Raw genomic sequence first — 16,360 nt, 5'->3', positions numbered from 1 at the left:
CGCGCCGCGCAGGGGCTGCGCAGGGCGGGTGCAAAACACAATGAGCGGGGCGGCGGCGGACAAGGCGCCCAGCTGCCACGAAGTGAGGACGGAGTTTCAGATCCGGCAGATCGGGCCCCTCAAGCTGGTTCCCGACGTGCCCACCGCCGGTCAGTGCCTCGGCCCGACTGCGGGATGCGCGGGGCGGGACGCGCGGGGCCGCCGCTTGCCCGCGCCCAGGTGCTCCGCCGGGCCGGGCCGGGCCGCCCTGGGGACCTGTTGCCCCTCGCTGCAGCGGGCGAGGCGGAGGCACCGCCGGGCTGGGAGCAGGTCCCAGGCAGCCCCGGGGAGGACTCTCCCTCTTCTCCGCGTCGTGAACTGCTTCCCAGTTCGGCCCAGTTCATCACTGGGATCACCTCCCTCCTCGGCTTCCTCAAGCGCCGGCCGTACCCTTCAGGAGCCGCTGTCCGAAGGGCAGGGCTCGTCCGTGGCTCCCGGGCAGCCCGCCGGCGGAGGGAGGGGCTGCTCAGTAATGCGGGCTTTTGTGCGGGGAGGGGTAAGATAAGGGTGGCTTTCGTGGCTGTGACTTACCTGGGAGCGCTTCTGGTGACACAGCTTCAGTTTCCCCCTTCTCAGACTTTTGGGGATCTTGTTGGGCAGACTGGAGAAAAACCTCTCCTTTCCAAGTCCGAGTTGCCCCTCTGCTCACTTCAGAGGCAGGATGAGAGGGGTACAAGTTAGAGCTGTTTTGTTTGGAGACATGAGGGAGATGTTTCCTATATGGAGTTTAGCTTTTACATAAGTACGGCAGCTACAATATTACCTAAGACTTATTTAAAGTGTGACTGGGGAGTTTTGCCATTTACTTTTTCACACAACTTTAGAAACAAATGGTCATCCAATGACATGAAAGAAGAAGAAAAAACAACACAAGCACATCTAATACAAGATGCTTTTTTTTTCCACTGTGCATAATTAACTTGTGGAACTCATTAGCACCCTCTGTTGTGGATGCAGAGCTGGGTTGTGTCCACAGTGATTAACAACTTTAGAGTAGTGGTAAAAGGATGTTGTAGTCTTGATGGTCCAGGAATTATGCAGGAAGCAAGGATTTCTTAGGGTGAGATCTTTTATTGGACCAGCTGCATAGTTGGGATAGAGTTAGGCAAGCTTTTGAATGCAAGATATTCTTTATCAGGCCTCATCAGATGAAGAATGTCTTGCATTCAAAAGCTTGTCTAACTATGCCAGCGATGTAGTTGGTCCAATAAAAGATCTCACCTTCAGAAATCTTTGCTTCTTGCATAACAGCTTACAATAATTATTAGCCATCAAGACATTTCTGTCCTCTTCATGACTTGTATGCGGGAGTTTTATAAGAGTTGAGATTAAGACTGTCAACCCTCTTATCTCAGGGCATAGGTAGCAGGTAGATTCTGTTTCACCTGCTGGGCATCAGAGTGGACATAAGCACTTAAGTGCAATTTTCTTTCATCTTTTTCAAGTCCCTGAAAATGCATTAATACCTCTGCTGTTGGAACACCGCCATCTGACACTTAAGTCTGAGTCAAAAAAGCAGTGAGGAATCTGACCCTTAAAGCTGTGCAATTGCAAACATGTCCATTTGGGTTGCTTCTTACACATTCATCCAAAACTTCTGGTGCCCAATACAAAGCCGATTGAAGTCAAAGGCCAACTTCTTTACTAGCCTTTGCATCAAACCCTTGTGATAAACCCGGTTGGATGGAACAAATAGACTATTGATATGATCTATTGTGGCAGCTTCTATGTTTCTGACCTATAGTGGGTCTAGTATGAGTGATTATTACCTTCTGCTTTGTAAAGTACTTTGAGATCTGGAATAGAATTTGCTATCCAAGACCTAACTATTGCTTATTAATCTGTGGTAAGAAGAGACTTATAAAAAAAGCACTATTCTAGAAATATGAGCTGTGTTACTTGCCTAACACACTAGACAAGCAGGTGTTATGCAAGAGCTTGAAAACTAATAAGAAGGATGTTAATGAAAGGCATGACAACTTGTTTGGAGATGTCTTGCTTCCCTAAGATTGGTCAGATTTTCTTACAAAAGAAGTAGGTCCCCACTTACACCTTCCTAATCTTTTGTCAGGGCAGACCAGAGGATGAGCTGTGATTCAGACTTCTCCGATTCCTGCATGCTCTAAGGAAGGAGTAAATCCTTTCATCTTTCTTTGGCAGACTAATTTACTTCCCCCTGTGTACCTAACTGGGTACTCTGTGGCCCTTGGCTTGAATTTCTCACTTTCTCTGTCCCCACCCCCCTCTCCCCCTTACTCACCTGTTTACAACTGAGAGAAACTTGCAAGTAACCCCAATTCTCTTCTCCCTGGGCAGAAGTTTTAGATTGTCTCCTAATAACAGATTTTTCTCTCTATTAACCCTAATCATTTCAGATAGTTGCTAGCCTGGAAACTACCTTCCCTTCTCCATAGATTGAAATGAAAAGGCTTCTTCTGAAAAAAATTCTCCAAACCTTGAGATTGCTTGCTCAGAAACTCCAAAAGGCAAAAGATGGGAGAAATGGCATATCCTCAGGAGGCAATAGGTTATTTTCTCTGCTTACACACACACAAATATTAGATTTACCTCAGTGCAGTGTCAAGTAGCAATCTGTTTTGATGGTTCAGAGGAAGTAATTATTTCTCTTTGTGCTAGTTTCATATAGACCATTCTTGTTGACTAGTAAGCTCCCTCTTGAAAATAAGTGACCTAGAGAAGAGAGCCCCTAAGGATGGGGAAAAATTAATATGCACTTAAACTTCAGCTGTTGTGGAGGTTTCTATTTAAGGGGGAGGGGGAAGTGTACAGAGGGCAGTGTTGATATTCCCTGTGCGTTAATTGTGCTCAATTCCACTAGAAGTCTTAACCTCTTAATATCTCTTGTCAGATGATAATGCCTCCTATCCTGCATCATATTAAAATGGAAAACAGCTTAATACTTAATTATCAGTTCATCATTTGGTTACCTTTATGTTTGGTTTGGTTTGTTTTTTAAGAGGAAACTGCAAATTTTTATGATAACTGGCTGTCTCATTTAAATGTTTATATCATGTCGCTGTTTACAAAGCTGATCAGAGTTGAAGCCTTGCATTAGGAACTGTATAATGCACAGGTTGACAAAGTCCTGGCTCTGAAATCTAAATAAGATGAAGGAAAATGGTGAAGTGAGAAGATGAGCAACACTATAATAAGATCATGTAATTATGTAGGTTAGCTTTACACCTGATTTGGCACCGATTAAAGCCAGTGGAAAGATTCCCATTGATTTCAGTGGAATTTGGATTGGGCCCTGTGTAATCTAAGCGGGGTGTGTGTGTGTGTGTGTGTGTCTGTTCAGGCATTATAGCAGTAATTGGGTGTGAGGTACAAGGGAGATAAATGACTTATGATGGCTTAGATCAGGCCAGGTTCTTGTTCAATCTGTTATTCTTAGAGGCAACTCTGTTGCTATTGTTGATACTATTTTTTTTAAAGTTTGTAAACAGATGTGATAAATAGGCCCATCCTCACACATGGAGGTTGTCAAACTTTTGCTGCTGGTAGAAGGAAAAACAGCTATGTACGTGTCTGCAGAAGCATGGCATTAACCCTCTGCTTCCATCCAAATATAACAAATAGTTATCGTGTACATACAATTTAGCCTCTGCAGGGATGATTAGAAAAGAAGCAAGACATGTGACAGAAAGTAGTTGTGCTACTTACTCTACTGTGGAAATGCATTCAGCTACTACTGTGATGATGGCTGGTTGCATGTCAAGCTGAGGGAGAGTGCAGGTTACCCACAGAGGCAATTTTTTTCTTCTCTGTAGATGCTGAGTGTTACAACAATACAGTATATTTAATATAGTAATGCCCTTTGTGCATTGTGGTCCAGGCCTTCCTGTTTTTTAAACTGATGTAGGTCCACGGAGGTCACTGACCCGTTGTCTGGCTGCTGTCACTGACTTATGTAGAGCTGATTTGCCCCAGCTATGGATTTTGCCTAGTATACAGGAGTCACTTGTTGAACAATACGCACTTGCATGGGATTGGCGGAGGGGAGACAGCATGTTACACAGTGAAGAAGGGAATTCACAGCATAGGGGATTTCTGTGTTTAAGGACAGCCTTGCAGTAACCTGTAAGGAGCTTGTTATGTCCTTGGGAAGCCCCAGGAGTTCCCTCTGGAATATGTTTCTAACATTCTGTACCCTAGCTGAGGAAATCTGACGTATTTTCCCATACCTCTGAAACCCATGTCCTTCAGGCTTCCTAAACTGCTAATGAAGAACCATTTGTCCATTGGATGTTTTTAAATGGCTTCCCATGTGAAAGGTGACAGTTGTCTCAGATCCATCTGTCTTTGCACCAAAGGCTCATCGCTGCTCTATCTATTGGTATGGCTTTCAGGCATAAAGCTATAAATGTATGTAGTGAACTGCAGATAAAAATATCTGCTAACTGGTGCTGCCACCTTCTTGTTAGTGGTTGGGGGAAGAACACATGTTTATAAAATGGGTTAATAAAGTAATGAAATTCCCAGTCCATCTCCTTTTCCATTGCTTGTGAATACTGCTCTTGTTCATGGGCTTATTGCAAGTGAAATAGGAATGTTTTCATTTGAGCTCCTTAGTAAACATTTTGACAGTGCATCCATATGGAACTGATATCTACTATCTAAAAAGATGAAGGGCTGAGTTGATCCTGCCAGAAACTGAGCCTGTGGTTCCAGGGAGTCTAGATATTTCAAACCTGACGCTTATATTACATAAGTTATGTCTTCCAGATATGGGGTTTGAGGTATGAGGTGTATTATGAGTCTAAGAATTTATTATTTTATAGTGTATTTGCACATATTATGCTGGGCTTAAATTCCCATTGATTTACTGGCTTTTCTGTGAAATTTAGCATCAGAGTGTCTGAATATCACATGCACACTAATTACTTCAACCTCACTGTACCCCTGTATGGGAGGGAGCTGTTCTCCCATTAAGGAAACTGAGACACAAGGATTCTGTGACTTGCCTACATTCATATAGTGGGTTTATGTCAGAGCCAGAAATAGAATGCAGATATCCTGAGTTCCAGGCCAGTCCTTTTATTGCAATATCATCCTCCCTCCCTATAACAGCTCACTTCTATCTCCCTTACTCTTGTGGACTAGCATGTAACTATATGCAAACAGCTCCATTGATTTATTCCCAGAATAAATTACTCTGTGGTGTGAGTATGGGTGAAAAAAAAAAAACTCTAAATAAATTTACATGCCACATTCACGTGAAAAGTAGCTGTGGAAGGGTAGTTACTCTTTGTGATGGGTTCCAGTAGCTTGTCACCTCCCAAATGCCTATTTGGGTCTACTATTTGAAGGATATTTTCCTGCTTAGTGCTTTACAAACATATGGAAGGTGCACAGACTATACTCAAGGGCTGATTTCTTTAGGGTGGACTTTGTCCTAATTTAAGCTATGGTATATATCCTACAGCAGGATTGTTTAGAAGTTAATAAATTTACTTCATGCATGAATATTGCATTTCTCTTTCTGAATAGCTGCAAGAAGATCATAGATTCCTATCAATAACTGCTTGCTGCTATGGGCTGATCTGTTCCCTTCCCAGTCTGTGCCAAAGCTGCAGTTGTGTTAAGGAGGAGAATGAGCAGACCTCTTTTGAGTATATCGGAGAATATCTATTAAACTAATCATTTTATTATAAATGAGGTCATCCAATGCTCTATTTTCCTGTTTTGTTCTTTTATTACTGCTCAGTTCTTTATTTCTATCATCCTAACGACAATTGTGTAATTCCCACTGGTAAAGATGCAGTGCTGAAATGCATTTTGCTCCTAGCAGTATTCTGTCAAAGCTGCTCATAACTCTGGCATGTGCCAGATGTGAAATGTATGCATTTTATTGGCTTTGGAAAGCTTTAGCCCCATCAGAATGAGTGACTAATTCTCTGGTTTGAACTGTAATTAATATTCAGGTTTACTATTAACTTCTATATTTGATCTTGTGGGACCATGTTCATCAATGATGTAATGCCACTGAAGTCAATGGCATTGTTTATGGAGGGATATTTAAACAGTGGTGGGTTGATGCACAGGCATAATGACTTTAATGCTTCCAAGTGGTGTAGGCATTTTACAGATTAAAAGGCAACCTGCCTCCACTCTTCTCTTATTTGTTTCTCTGGAAAATATAGCTCTAGTAGGTTAGCAAAAAGTTCCTAGATGTTGCTTTTAATGTATTTTATGAGATGCAGTATGTCTCCTTTTCTTTAAATGCACAGTACTCTATTTATATGTGCATCAAATAAGTGAGTATTTCACTTAACTGGATAACAAGATACCAGTCTCAGTTTTGCTTACATTATAATGAACATCGGTTAGTTGTGAATTGGTTAAGTGTATAAACTTGCTTGAATGCATAGGAATTAATTGACCCCACTGTATACTTTTATAATGGATCTTCAGGTACCTTAAGTGCATAATTTGTGAAGCTGACTAGTCTTCAGTTTGAAGGATTCTGAACAGCCCTGAATTGACTACATCCCAACAGTTTCAAGGGTTGTTTGAAGTTATCAGGCACTCTGAAAAATAGGGGGTTACCACACTTAATAAGGTGCAAAAAGCTTAGCACAGGCTGTTCCTATCATATTGATGAGCATTGTTCAGACTAAGTTTCCATAAATGCATACTCTGAGTAAGTACAAAGTCCTTTCTAGTTCAGGGGTTATGCACTTACATAAACAGAGTATATTGTATTTAAAATTATCTTACACTAGATAAGTCCTTATCTTTTTTCATGTGGTTTTAAGACACCAACTGTAAGTTGGCCAGATTCCTGTCACCTACTGCATAAAGCTACAGTCTGGTTCTCAGTAAAACTGGGTGATACTCCAAGCTGTCTCCCTGTGTTCCTGTTGACCTTGAGCAAATATTGCTGGGTACCTTAGTTTTCCCTTCCCCCAAAATGGGTATACTTATGTGTAAAATTTGGTAAATTGCTTTGAGAGCTATGTTTGGAGAGCTAGGTAGATCCACAACCAAAAAACCTCTCTGAGGTCTTCACTTCTCAAGGCTGAACCTCCAGGTGTTTCCTTCTTTATGCCTCTATCCCTTAACAGCGAGACATTAGGCTTGATCCTTGATGAATCTGAAGTTCTACCATCTTCCAATTTCCCTCACCCAAGAGGAAGATCTGTGCCCAGGGAAGGCTATAGTTTCTCCAGCTGCTTCTCCCAGTAATCAGCTGCCTCTAGTTGCTGCTATTGCAACAGCTTCCCTGATGCCTTGAAATGGTTCTGCCTCCCCTTGCAGCCTGCAGCTCCTGGAATAAATGATGTTCCCCTTCATCTTATTCTCAGCCAGCACTTCACAACAGTCTTTGGGCTCCAACATTCTTCCAGAAGTGTTAACCTTACCATGGTAATGGTTGTGGACACAGGCAAGACTTGTGCCAATGGCAATATCTATCTTTCCTTCCTCTCCCTCCACTTTCCCCAGCTCTTAAATCTCTAACTGACACAGGACCAGCTGCCCACTCTGTAATGCCCTCTTGGGAACAATTCATAAGCAGGGAATCTGTTTAAACTTACTTAGTGCCTCATAAAGATGGAATTGCTGCTTCATAGCCAGATGGAAACCTCCAGCTTCCTACTCCCAAGTCATAGAAAAAACATCCTACTCCCAAGTCATAGAAAAAACAATGTCGTCAATGGTTTGCATGAGCTTTTGCCTAAGGTGAGCAAGAAGAGAATCTGGCTTAGTTTTGCAGAGCAGCCTTCTCTTGAAATATCCTGAGGGGAAAAAATCTAGGATAATAAGCAGCATGTTGACCCTCCGCCTCTTTCTTATCTGGTTCAGTGTTCCTCAATTTAAGCAGCAACTGAGAAAAGGAGCAGCAGGTCTTTGTAACTTGGGAAAATCTCTAACAAATCCTATACAAAGAAGTATTCTGAGTTTAATGTATTCTCTTTCAGTGGAAGATGGAGATCTTGCACACTCAGACTTTGAAAGTTCCTCTCTAATCTAACAGGGCAACATTTCTAATTCTCTAGAAATTCCATTTTTGTATTTAGTAAAAAAAGCATTTTTCCACTGGAGTGAGGGTGTTCATAGGGCAACTTCTATAGCAGCTCTTCTATTAGCTCAGTATTTGCTGTTTAATATCTAGGGTTTATGACTAAAATAAATAGTCCATCAACATGATGGAGGGTCAGAACACCAGGACAGACATCTGGACCACCAGAAAGCATTACAGTTTGAGTTCAGAAGAGCGAGAGGATAGTCAATAAAGAAACCCAGGAGTTTTATTCTGTAAAGAAGAGTTAGCCAAGCTGTCTTGCTTTTCCTAAGGGGGATGCTCCTGTTACTTATCCAATGCTTTTGTATCCTATTGTATGATGTTCTTAGTTAAGCCACATATGTAGTTACGAGAGCACTGTAACTTATTATTTCCATGATAGCAACATGCCTCATGAAGCCATTTTGTCATATATCACATTTGTAGACTATTTATCCACTGAATAGAGATGGTCCAGGGCTGTCTTGAATCATGTCTTTCTATTCCGTTAGTGTTATGGAAACAAGATTGGTTATTATCTAAGCCAAAGTACTAAAAGAAATGCATCCTTGCAAAGAACTGGTCATTCAGGGGATTTAAAGTTCATAATCTATTCCACTTCAATCTATTCTGTATGTAACTGTATTTCTTACATGATTCAGGTGATGAAAAGCTGACTCCTTATTTATGCAGCTAATGGCTACTCCTAACTACTCTGAAGGAAAAATTTTTGGAAAAAATCTCTGGTTAAAGCAGTGGTTGAAATGATGGAAAAAGAGAAAGAAATGTTACTATTCATTCAAAAAATCAAAAGAAAAATGTAGATGGTTCTGTGGCTACTGATACCACTTTCCAGCACATAAATGCACAACCTTCTAGACTGAAGACGTTGAATGTTTTTAATAAGCCATTAGGATTAGATATCTAATTGAAGATAAACTGTTCAGTTAGTGTGCCTTTCATCCCCAACTTCTCCACAAGGGATAATACCAGTGTTGTCTTGTGGGGTCAGGCCAACTCTCAGGATCTCAATATTGCGCTGTTAGATGGGAGGGTGTGACAATTGCATATATACAAACACACAAATCAATTAGGAACATAGACATCCAAACCAGCCTAGGCACATGCATACCTATCACGAATTTAAGCACATACACTATACACCCCAAAAGTTAGACACAGATCACTAATTTGTATATCATGCACACAATGCCATCTATATATATGTATATATATATATACGTATATATAGATGGCATTGTGTGCATGATATATATATACACATATACAACCCACTTACACATACACACGGGTAAGTCCCTAACTTGGATGGTACAGTGTTTATGTGTGTGCTTGGGGTACCTGGGATACTTGGGGGAAGGTTCAGGTGAGAGAGAGAGAGACTTAAAGTGTAGGGAGTGAAAGTTGCCAGAACCGGGACTAGAGCCAGTAGACTACAGAGAAGCTGGCTGAGGAACTGAGGCTTGGGTTTACTTAAGGTAGACTGGGGCTGGAAACTGAGGCAGACCGCTAAGATATTGGGGTGGGGGGCAGATAAGTGGTGGCAAGGAGGAGACAGCCAGGAAAGAAACTGAGGCAGAAACCTGGTTGCTCAGGGGAAAAGGAAAAGGCAGTGGGGATAAGACAGTGGCAAAGAAACGGGGTTTGGAGGCAGAGAGGAGCTCAGGACAGGTGATGGAGGTGGCAGTGAGCCAGAAGCAGGAGAGGGAAAAATGAGACAGAAGTTAGAGGGGTGAGGAGCAGAGATTGGAGCAGGGCCAAACCATAGTAAAGCAAATCCCAACTTAGGGATCCAAATAACAGTTTTATTACACAGACAACACACTACATAGCCCCATGAAGTTATTGGTTCATGCACACGCATGCACTCACAATGGCAGCAGGAGAAAGAGACTGGGGGGAAGGGCTGGAGTCCAGGTAGGGAAGAGAAGCAGAGTCCAAGTCCTTGGTTGAAGAAGGAGTGGGGGGTGATAGCTACCTATCCAGGCTGGAAAGGGGTCCTTGTCCAGTAGGTGTTGTCCAGAGGGGGGTTGCCGGCAGGGCCTTCAGGTGGATAGGTGGTGTGGCATGGTGCTGGTCCAGATGGAGAGGGCATCTCACTGGGTCTGTTTTCACTGCCCCTTTTTATATGGGCAGACCTTGTGTGACCCTAGTGACAGGAGGCATACCCAGGCAAGGGTCAGCCCCTGGCGTACTAAGCATGTGCGCTCCATGCAGGGATGCACAGTTTTGTGCGTCTGTAATGGTGGGGTACAATGGTAGAGTTGCTGGTTCTGCAGGGTCTTTTGTCTTTCAAATGCTGGGTTCTTGTCTCTGTTCCTGGGCAAGGTCCATGGTTCCTGGATAAATCAATGCGAGGTGATGGCCCAGTCCTTACAGGCCATTCAGTAGAGGCCTGCTACCATTGTATTTCAATCAATCGCTGTCATTCATCCGGGAACCAATTTATGTGGGAGGGGTACATGAATCACACACTTGCAACACAGGGGATGCCAGGGCAGAGGATATAAGATGGAGGCTTGACATACAAAATGGAAACTTGACATGACTTGCGCTAACTTTTGCATATACGCCTAAAACAGTAATCACACGATATAAAAGCAGTACAAACATAATAATTATCACTTATAAAACAGTGGGCATCTATATCAAAATAGCAGGGAACTTATTTGCAAAGGGGGGAGAGAAAAATAAAACTTACTACATAAAATAAAATAAAAGCTTATCCTACATCTTAGCTTACTTATCTATAGGGAATAGAGAGGGAGAGAAAAAGTCAGAAGTGGTTGGGGAAGGGGAGGGAATGCATTTTAAAATTTAAAAAAAGAGAGAAACCGGGGGTTTTGCTACAGCAGCAGACTTTTACTGGATTTGGGTGAACTGGAGTTAAATGTCCATAGACAGTGGATTTGAAACCGTTATTTTGGTTCTTAATAGGCACTTAGGAGTTGGCTACTGGAAATTGTCCAGAAATTGGTTCAATTCTCTCTGAACATGTTCAGTCTTGAACAGTGACTTTGTAGAGTCAGGAGAAAGCTATCTGCCACCTGTTGGAATCATTATCTGCTGAAAAGATTCTATGACATTTTTTTTTGGCTGTACAAGATTAGGTGCTTTTAATATTGTACTGCTTCTGAAGACTGTAAATAAGTTAGTTAGTTAACAAGCAGCTTTGCATTCAATGGTTCTTTAAGTTCTGTTTGCTATCTAGAACACTCTTTCATAGGCTAGGGACAGACATTAAAAAAGCCTGAGTCTGATTGATTGATTAGTCTAACCTGCAAAGCTTTAACTGATTTGGGTAGACATTCCCTTTTTGTTTCAGAAATGCAGGCACATGCCTGCAGTGGCTCAGGCTAAAAGCGGGCGGGGGGGACATGAGAGCAGCCCTCCCTTCATTTTTACAGAGCTGAGCTATGGGGGGTGGGGCAACTGGATGCTATGATTAGGGAGGGGTCCCCCCACTCCTGACCAGCCCAGCAGGGAATGTTTATTACCTCTAACTCAGTGTTTATCAACCCATTATGAAAACAACAGAGGGGCATTACCAGCTCTCTGTTGATTCTGCCTTGTCCTGTGTGCCACAGCTTGGAGGCAGCCTGCATGTGGTGTGCTAGCTAATGCTGAGAGGTGTCTGTGAGGGATGGGGGAATGCCTGTCTAGCAAGGGGAGGGGAGGGGAAGGGAGGTGGGGAGCAGAAGCCAGGCAAACACCTGCAGAGACTGCAGGAGCTGCAGCAAAGGAGCAGAGAGCCCTGCCCTGCCCAGCCCAGAAAGCATGCTGGGGGAATCTGGTTTATCTTAAATCAGCCTGGGGTCTGGGACAGATGTTGCATAGACCAGTTTGAACCAAATCATTTAAGTCCAATTCAACCAGGTTCATCTCAAACTGGTTCCAGCCAGTTTCAAACTGGTTATGTGAACTGAACATCTGTTCTGTTACAGGTTTAAACCAGTTTCTGATCACTTAAACCGGTTTATAGCTAGAGACAGACATTACACATATGTTCTGATTGTTGAAGCTGAACTAGCAGTAGTAATGGTAATAAATAAAGCACTCTCCGAATCAGTCCAACAAGAATTTAGTTCTCTTTTTAGTTGTAGTTTTAAGTTCTCTATGAAAGGGCAATGCTAATAAGTCAGTAAGAAGAAAAATGAAAATAAAGTGGTCATGGTAATAGGTGCTATAGAAATCCATAAATTAAATAAATCAAAATTAGAGCTTTTATTAGAATAAATCATCTAAGCAGGTGTAAAGCTAAAGATCTTTGAAATGCAAGTACAGTGGACACTGTACAATAAAACAGAATTTTTCTTTTTTTCTTGATTTTAAATTGTATAAAACTGTAGACACAATTTAATATATTGCAATGCCTTTGTAATCAGATTTTCATTCTATGAAAGTTTAATATGACTTGATGACAAAGAAGTGTTTGCTTAATATTTTAATGAGAACTGTATTCGTCATTCATCAGTGTAGAACATAGTACCTGCTTTTACAGGAAAAAAATGTTTATGTTAATGGCTCAGAATGAATTCCCGAACAACAGCCAAACCCTTGACACAATGAAAATTTATGCTTAGTCTTTCATTCTCTGTCACTTTGCTTAGGTACCACATGTTGTTTGATAAAATCAACCTGGCACCAGTATTGCATATTATGTAAGTACTACTTATGATGATGTTTGTTTCGTTAGAGTGCATTTCTAGACAGCATCAGTGGATGAAAAGAATAAGTGCCTCACCTCATATTCAAGGAATTCTTTTCTATTGGCTAAATGACCTGAAGTAAGATATTGTCCTGCTAAGTATTTATGCCCACATGCACATTTAGTGGGGTTGTAGAATACTTAAATGAAAATTATGGGGTATTTCTACACAGTATTGTAGATCTGGATTTATATGAGCACTGGGTCATGTGCTGAGTCCAGGCATAATAGTAGTGAAACTTAGTTTGTGCCATTCACAGACTTGGACCTCCCTGTGAATATCTAACGTTGTAAGACATGGTCAGTTTTTATTGTGTTTGTATGTCCACATTAGGGGCAAGATATAAAAGTTTTCTGTAATAATAATAATAATAATAATACCTATATTCGCATTTTATATTTCTTAAGTGTTTTGTATATGTTGACCTTTCCATAGCTGCTGTGGGACAAGTCAAGATAGTAGTATCTCCATTTTACAGCCAGAAAATTGTAATCGGGATAGATAGGCAGCTTTGGACAGTTCCACTGTAAATCTCATCCTCTCTTGGTTACACCATGTATAGGTAAATATACACATTTCAGAAGTAGAGTAAATTCACTTGTGCAACATTACATACGATATTCTGTATTACAGAATTCAGCTTATTTAGCTATGTATATAATTGAAGTGAGAGGCTTGTTACTTTTACACTTTTGGCTGTGGTAAATCAGCTGAGGTGCAGCTACAGCACTGTTTATTTTCATTATTGAATACATGTAGTGGGATAGTATCAAGTCCATCAGGATTGTAGACTCCATTGAACCACATACTGTGAATACTTAAAAGAGGACACAGTCACTGCCTTAGTAATCCTGCACTCTGACTTTCTGATGCGGCATGGACAGCTCTAGGAGACAGTGTTTTTTTTTTTTTTTAAGTCTTAAGTATACTACTAGTGTTTAGCAAATAAGAAATCATACCAAATGCTGCCACCTTCTTTCTTATTTTGGGTAAGCACTGTCTGTCCAGTATGTTATTAAAATAACAGGGTCTCTATGTGTCTCTTTTCCCAAACATCAGTTTTAAGTAATAGTTTTAAATTAATTATATTCTTAGTTTATGCACATATGCATTATTAATGTAGAGAGTTGCTGCCTTTCTTTTGATATTTCAAGATAGTTTGAAGAATAAACTAAGGAATCAAAACTATGGGAAAGCTCTACAGCTCATAGATGATACTTGTCAATTTATTCATTTTTTTACAGACTCGGAATTGTTCGGGAAGTGTCATTAATACCTTTAAAATTCCCAAGGTCTATGTCTTTCATTTCATATCTGATTTATCTGAAAGATGTGAACAGAACTGTAGTCTGGCAGTTTCATAGCAACTCCACTTCTGCAGAATGGAGATTATTCCAGAAAGTCTTCAGCTGATTAGATTTTTCACTTTACCTCTTTATCCACAGTTTACACCTGATACAGCATGTTGTCAGACTATAATCCTGACTTTCTACACTGCTGTGGGTCTTCCACTGAGATCTGTTCCACTCTTCCATTGGGGAACTGGATGCGTGTCTATCTGTAGACTGAATTTGACCTTTTCTGTATGTTATAATTATTCCACCTCTTGCTTTGTAACAAGACTACTTTTCCTTTTCGGGTTTTCCAGTGCTAGATGTGCTAGTATGACAAGCTGTTCTGGAGATCTTTCGTTCTCCGAGAAGACCATTGTAACCATGATCCCTCATTTTGGTGCACAGACCACTGTTCAGGTCCTTTTAAAAACAAATGAGAGACAAATTTCAGAGACACATTTTGAATCTGCCAGTATTGGATGTGTCATGGTAGCTTTGTTTGGTAGCTACTTAAATTGGATAGTTCGGCACATCCCTAAATGTTAATGGTTAAATGTATTCATTGTACCAACAAGGGCCCTATTCATGAAGTGTCTATTCTGCACTCGTTATGCATGCATAATTTCCATTAATGCTACTGGGGGTTAAGTGTGCATAGCGAGGGAAGAATGGAGGCTTATGTTTACACATCCATGTTTACACTCAGAAAAGAGGTTTTGTGGGCTATATGTGAAAAATAGATTAGATTGTTGCAAATTCCTTAACTTGTACAGTCTTTTTTTATTGAAGTAAATTCTGATTTGTAGTGGGAATTTTGAATGATATCATGTTAGTATAGAGTTCTAGAGGATAGTCAGTGAGTCAGTAGATATAAATATGACCAGGATGCTATTAATAGGGAAATCGTGTGGGAGTTGTTGGGTGTTCAGCACTTTGGAAATTCAGGGTGCTTATTTGGGTACCAAATAAAGACTTGGTATCCTTAACTTTAGGTATTAGCTTTGAAAAATCTCTGCTCATTTTAAATAGCCTCTAACAAGGTTTTCTGGTTTATATACAATATGGGTATTTTCCATATAAAAACCTAAGGCCTACATTTTGAGATTCTTCATTCTTAGGTGCACATCAAAGCAGTGTAATGGCCATAAAGCAGCTCCACATTTCCTAAGAAAGCCTTTCAAGTTCCAGAAAAAGCTTGAACTCCTAAGGGTTTTGAAGTGCTCTAATCTTTGACATGGGGGATGTGCAAAGCTAGCACTTTTTTGTTTTGTCACAAATCATCCATGCACATAGTGTATAGGGACCCTGACAAAAAGTCATTTTACTTTTGAAAAGGGCTGCTTTTTCATACCATTATGTTTCTCATTCACATCTGTATGTTTGCTTCTACTTTGTTCAGGTCTAAGTAGCAGGGCATTTGCATAGTCTTGTCTTTGTTCTCTGTAAATATGGAGCAAAATGAGCAAGTCCTGTGCTGTGAAATTAAAGTTCTGCTCTCGAGAGAGCTTAAGGGTCAAATTCTCATACAATCTACACTGACCTAGCTCCAGTGAAGTCAGTTTCCAGGACTTCATGCCACATGCATTTCTCCTGGGTTGGGGGAGGGGAAGAAGGAAAGCCTGTAAAGGAAGAGTGATCTGGCAATAAGTAGGTAAAACTAGAAAAATGCTTCATTAAGTGCCATTGAAATCAATGGAGCTACACTGATTTAGAGCAGCTGAGGATCTAGCAATAAATATTTTCTTTAATGGCTAAAGCTTCTAGAGAGAGAGAGATCTATATATACTACGTTAAACTGTACCATAGTACATTTAGCACACATTGTAGGTGCTTTGCAGTCATGCAAATTTGTTCTATTGGATACCAGATTCCTTAAGGCAAACCGGATTTCAAGTATGTTTGTGGTATGATGGAGAATGTATTAGTAAACCCTATGTACCAGCAACCAAATTAGAGAACATCCCACTTGCAAGGAAGTTAATGAGGAGTATATGATTGTAGCTTGAAGTGCAGCAGTGGGATGGGGATGGCTTAAGACATTAAGCTTGCATAAAGCAGAATTGGGCTGTAGTAAGGCACCCTCAGTACCTATTAGCTTAGAAAGATGCTGGTTGTTCTTCCCTGTGTATTTCTGCCACCAGACCACTATCTTTATCTCAGTTATTGATTGTGGCCCCCTGAGGTGGCATCTGATTGCTATATCTTTACAGTGTGACAAGTGACATAGGGAA

The 16,360-nt window shown here is 41.0% G+C and overlaps 1 protein-coding gene across 1 annotated transcript in view; it reads left to right on the top strand.

The window, feature by feature from the left end:
* The first annotated feature begins 40 nt into the window (after positions 1-40).
* Positions 41-16,360, top strand: part of LOC109315373 (glypican-5-like) — a 643,246-nt gene continuing 626,926 nt past the window's right edge. Inside the window, exon 1 of the mRNA XM_019543047.1 lies at positions 41-149. Within this exon, the coding sequence (XP_019398592.1) occupies positions 41-149 (109 nt within the window). The remainder of the gene's footprint in view (positions 150-16,360) is intronic.

Source organism: Crocodylus porosus, unplaced genomic scaffold, assembly GCF_001723895.1.
Source record: "Crocodylus porosus isolate Cpor-Errol unplaced genomic scaffold, CroPor_comp1, whole genome shotgun sequence".
NCBI classification, from domain to species: Eukaryota; Metazoa; Chordata; order Crocodylia; family Crocodylidae; genus Crocodylus; species Crocodylus porosus.
This window is presented reverse-complemented; position numbering and strand designations above follow the sequence as displayed.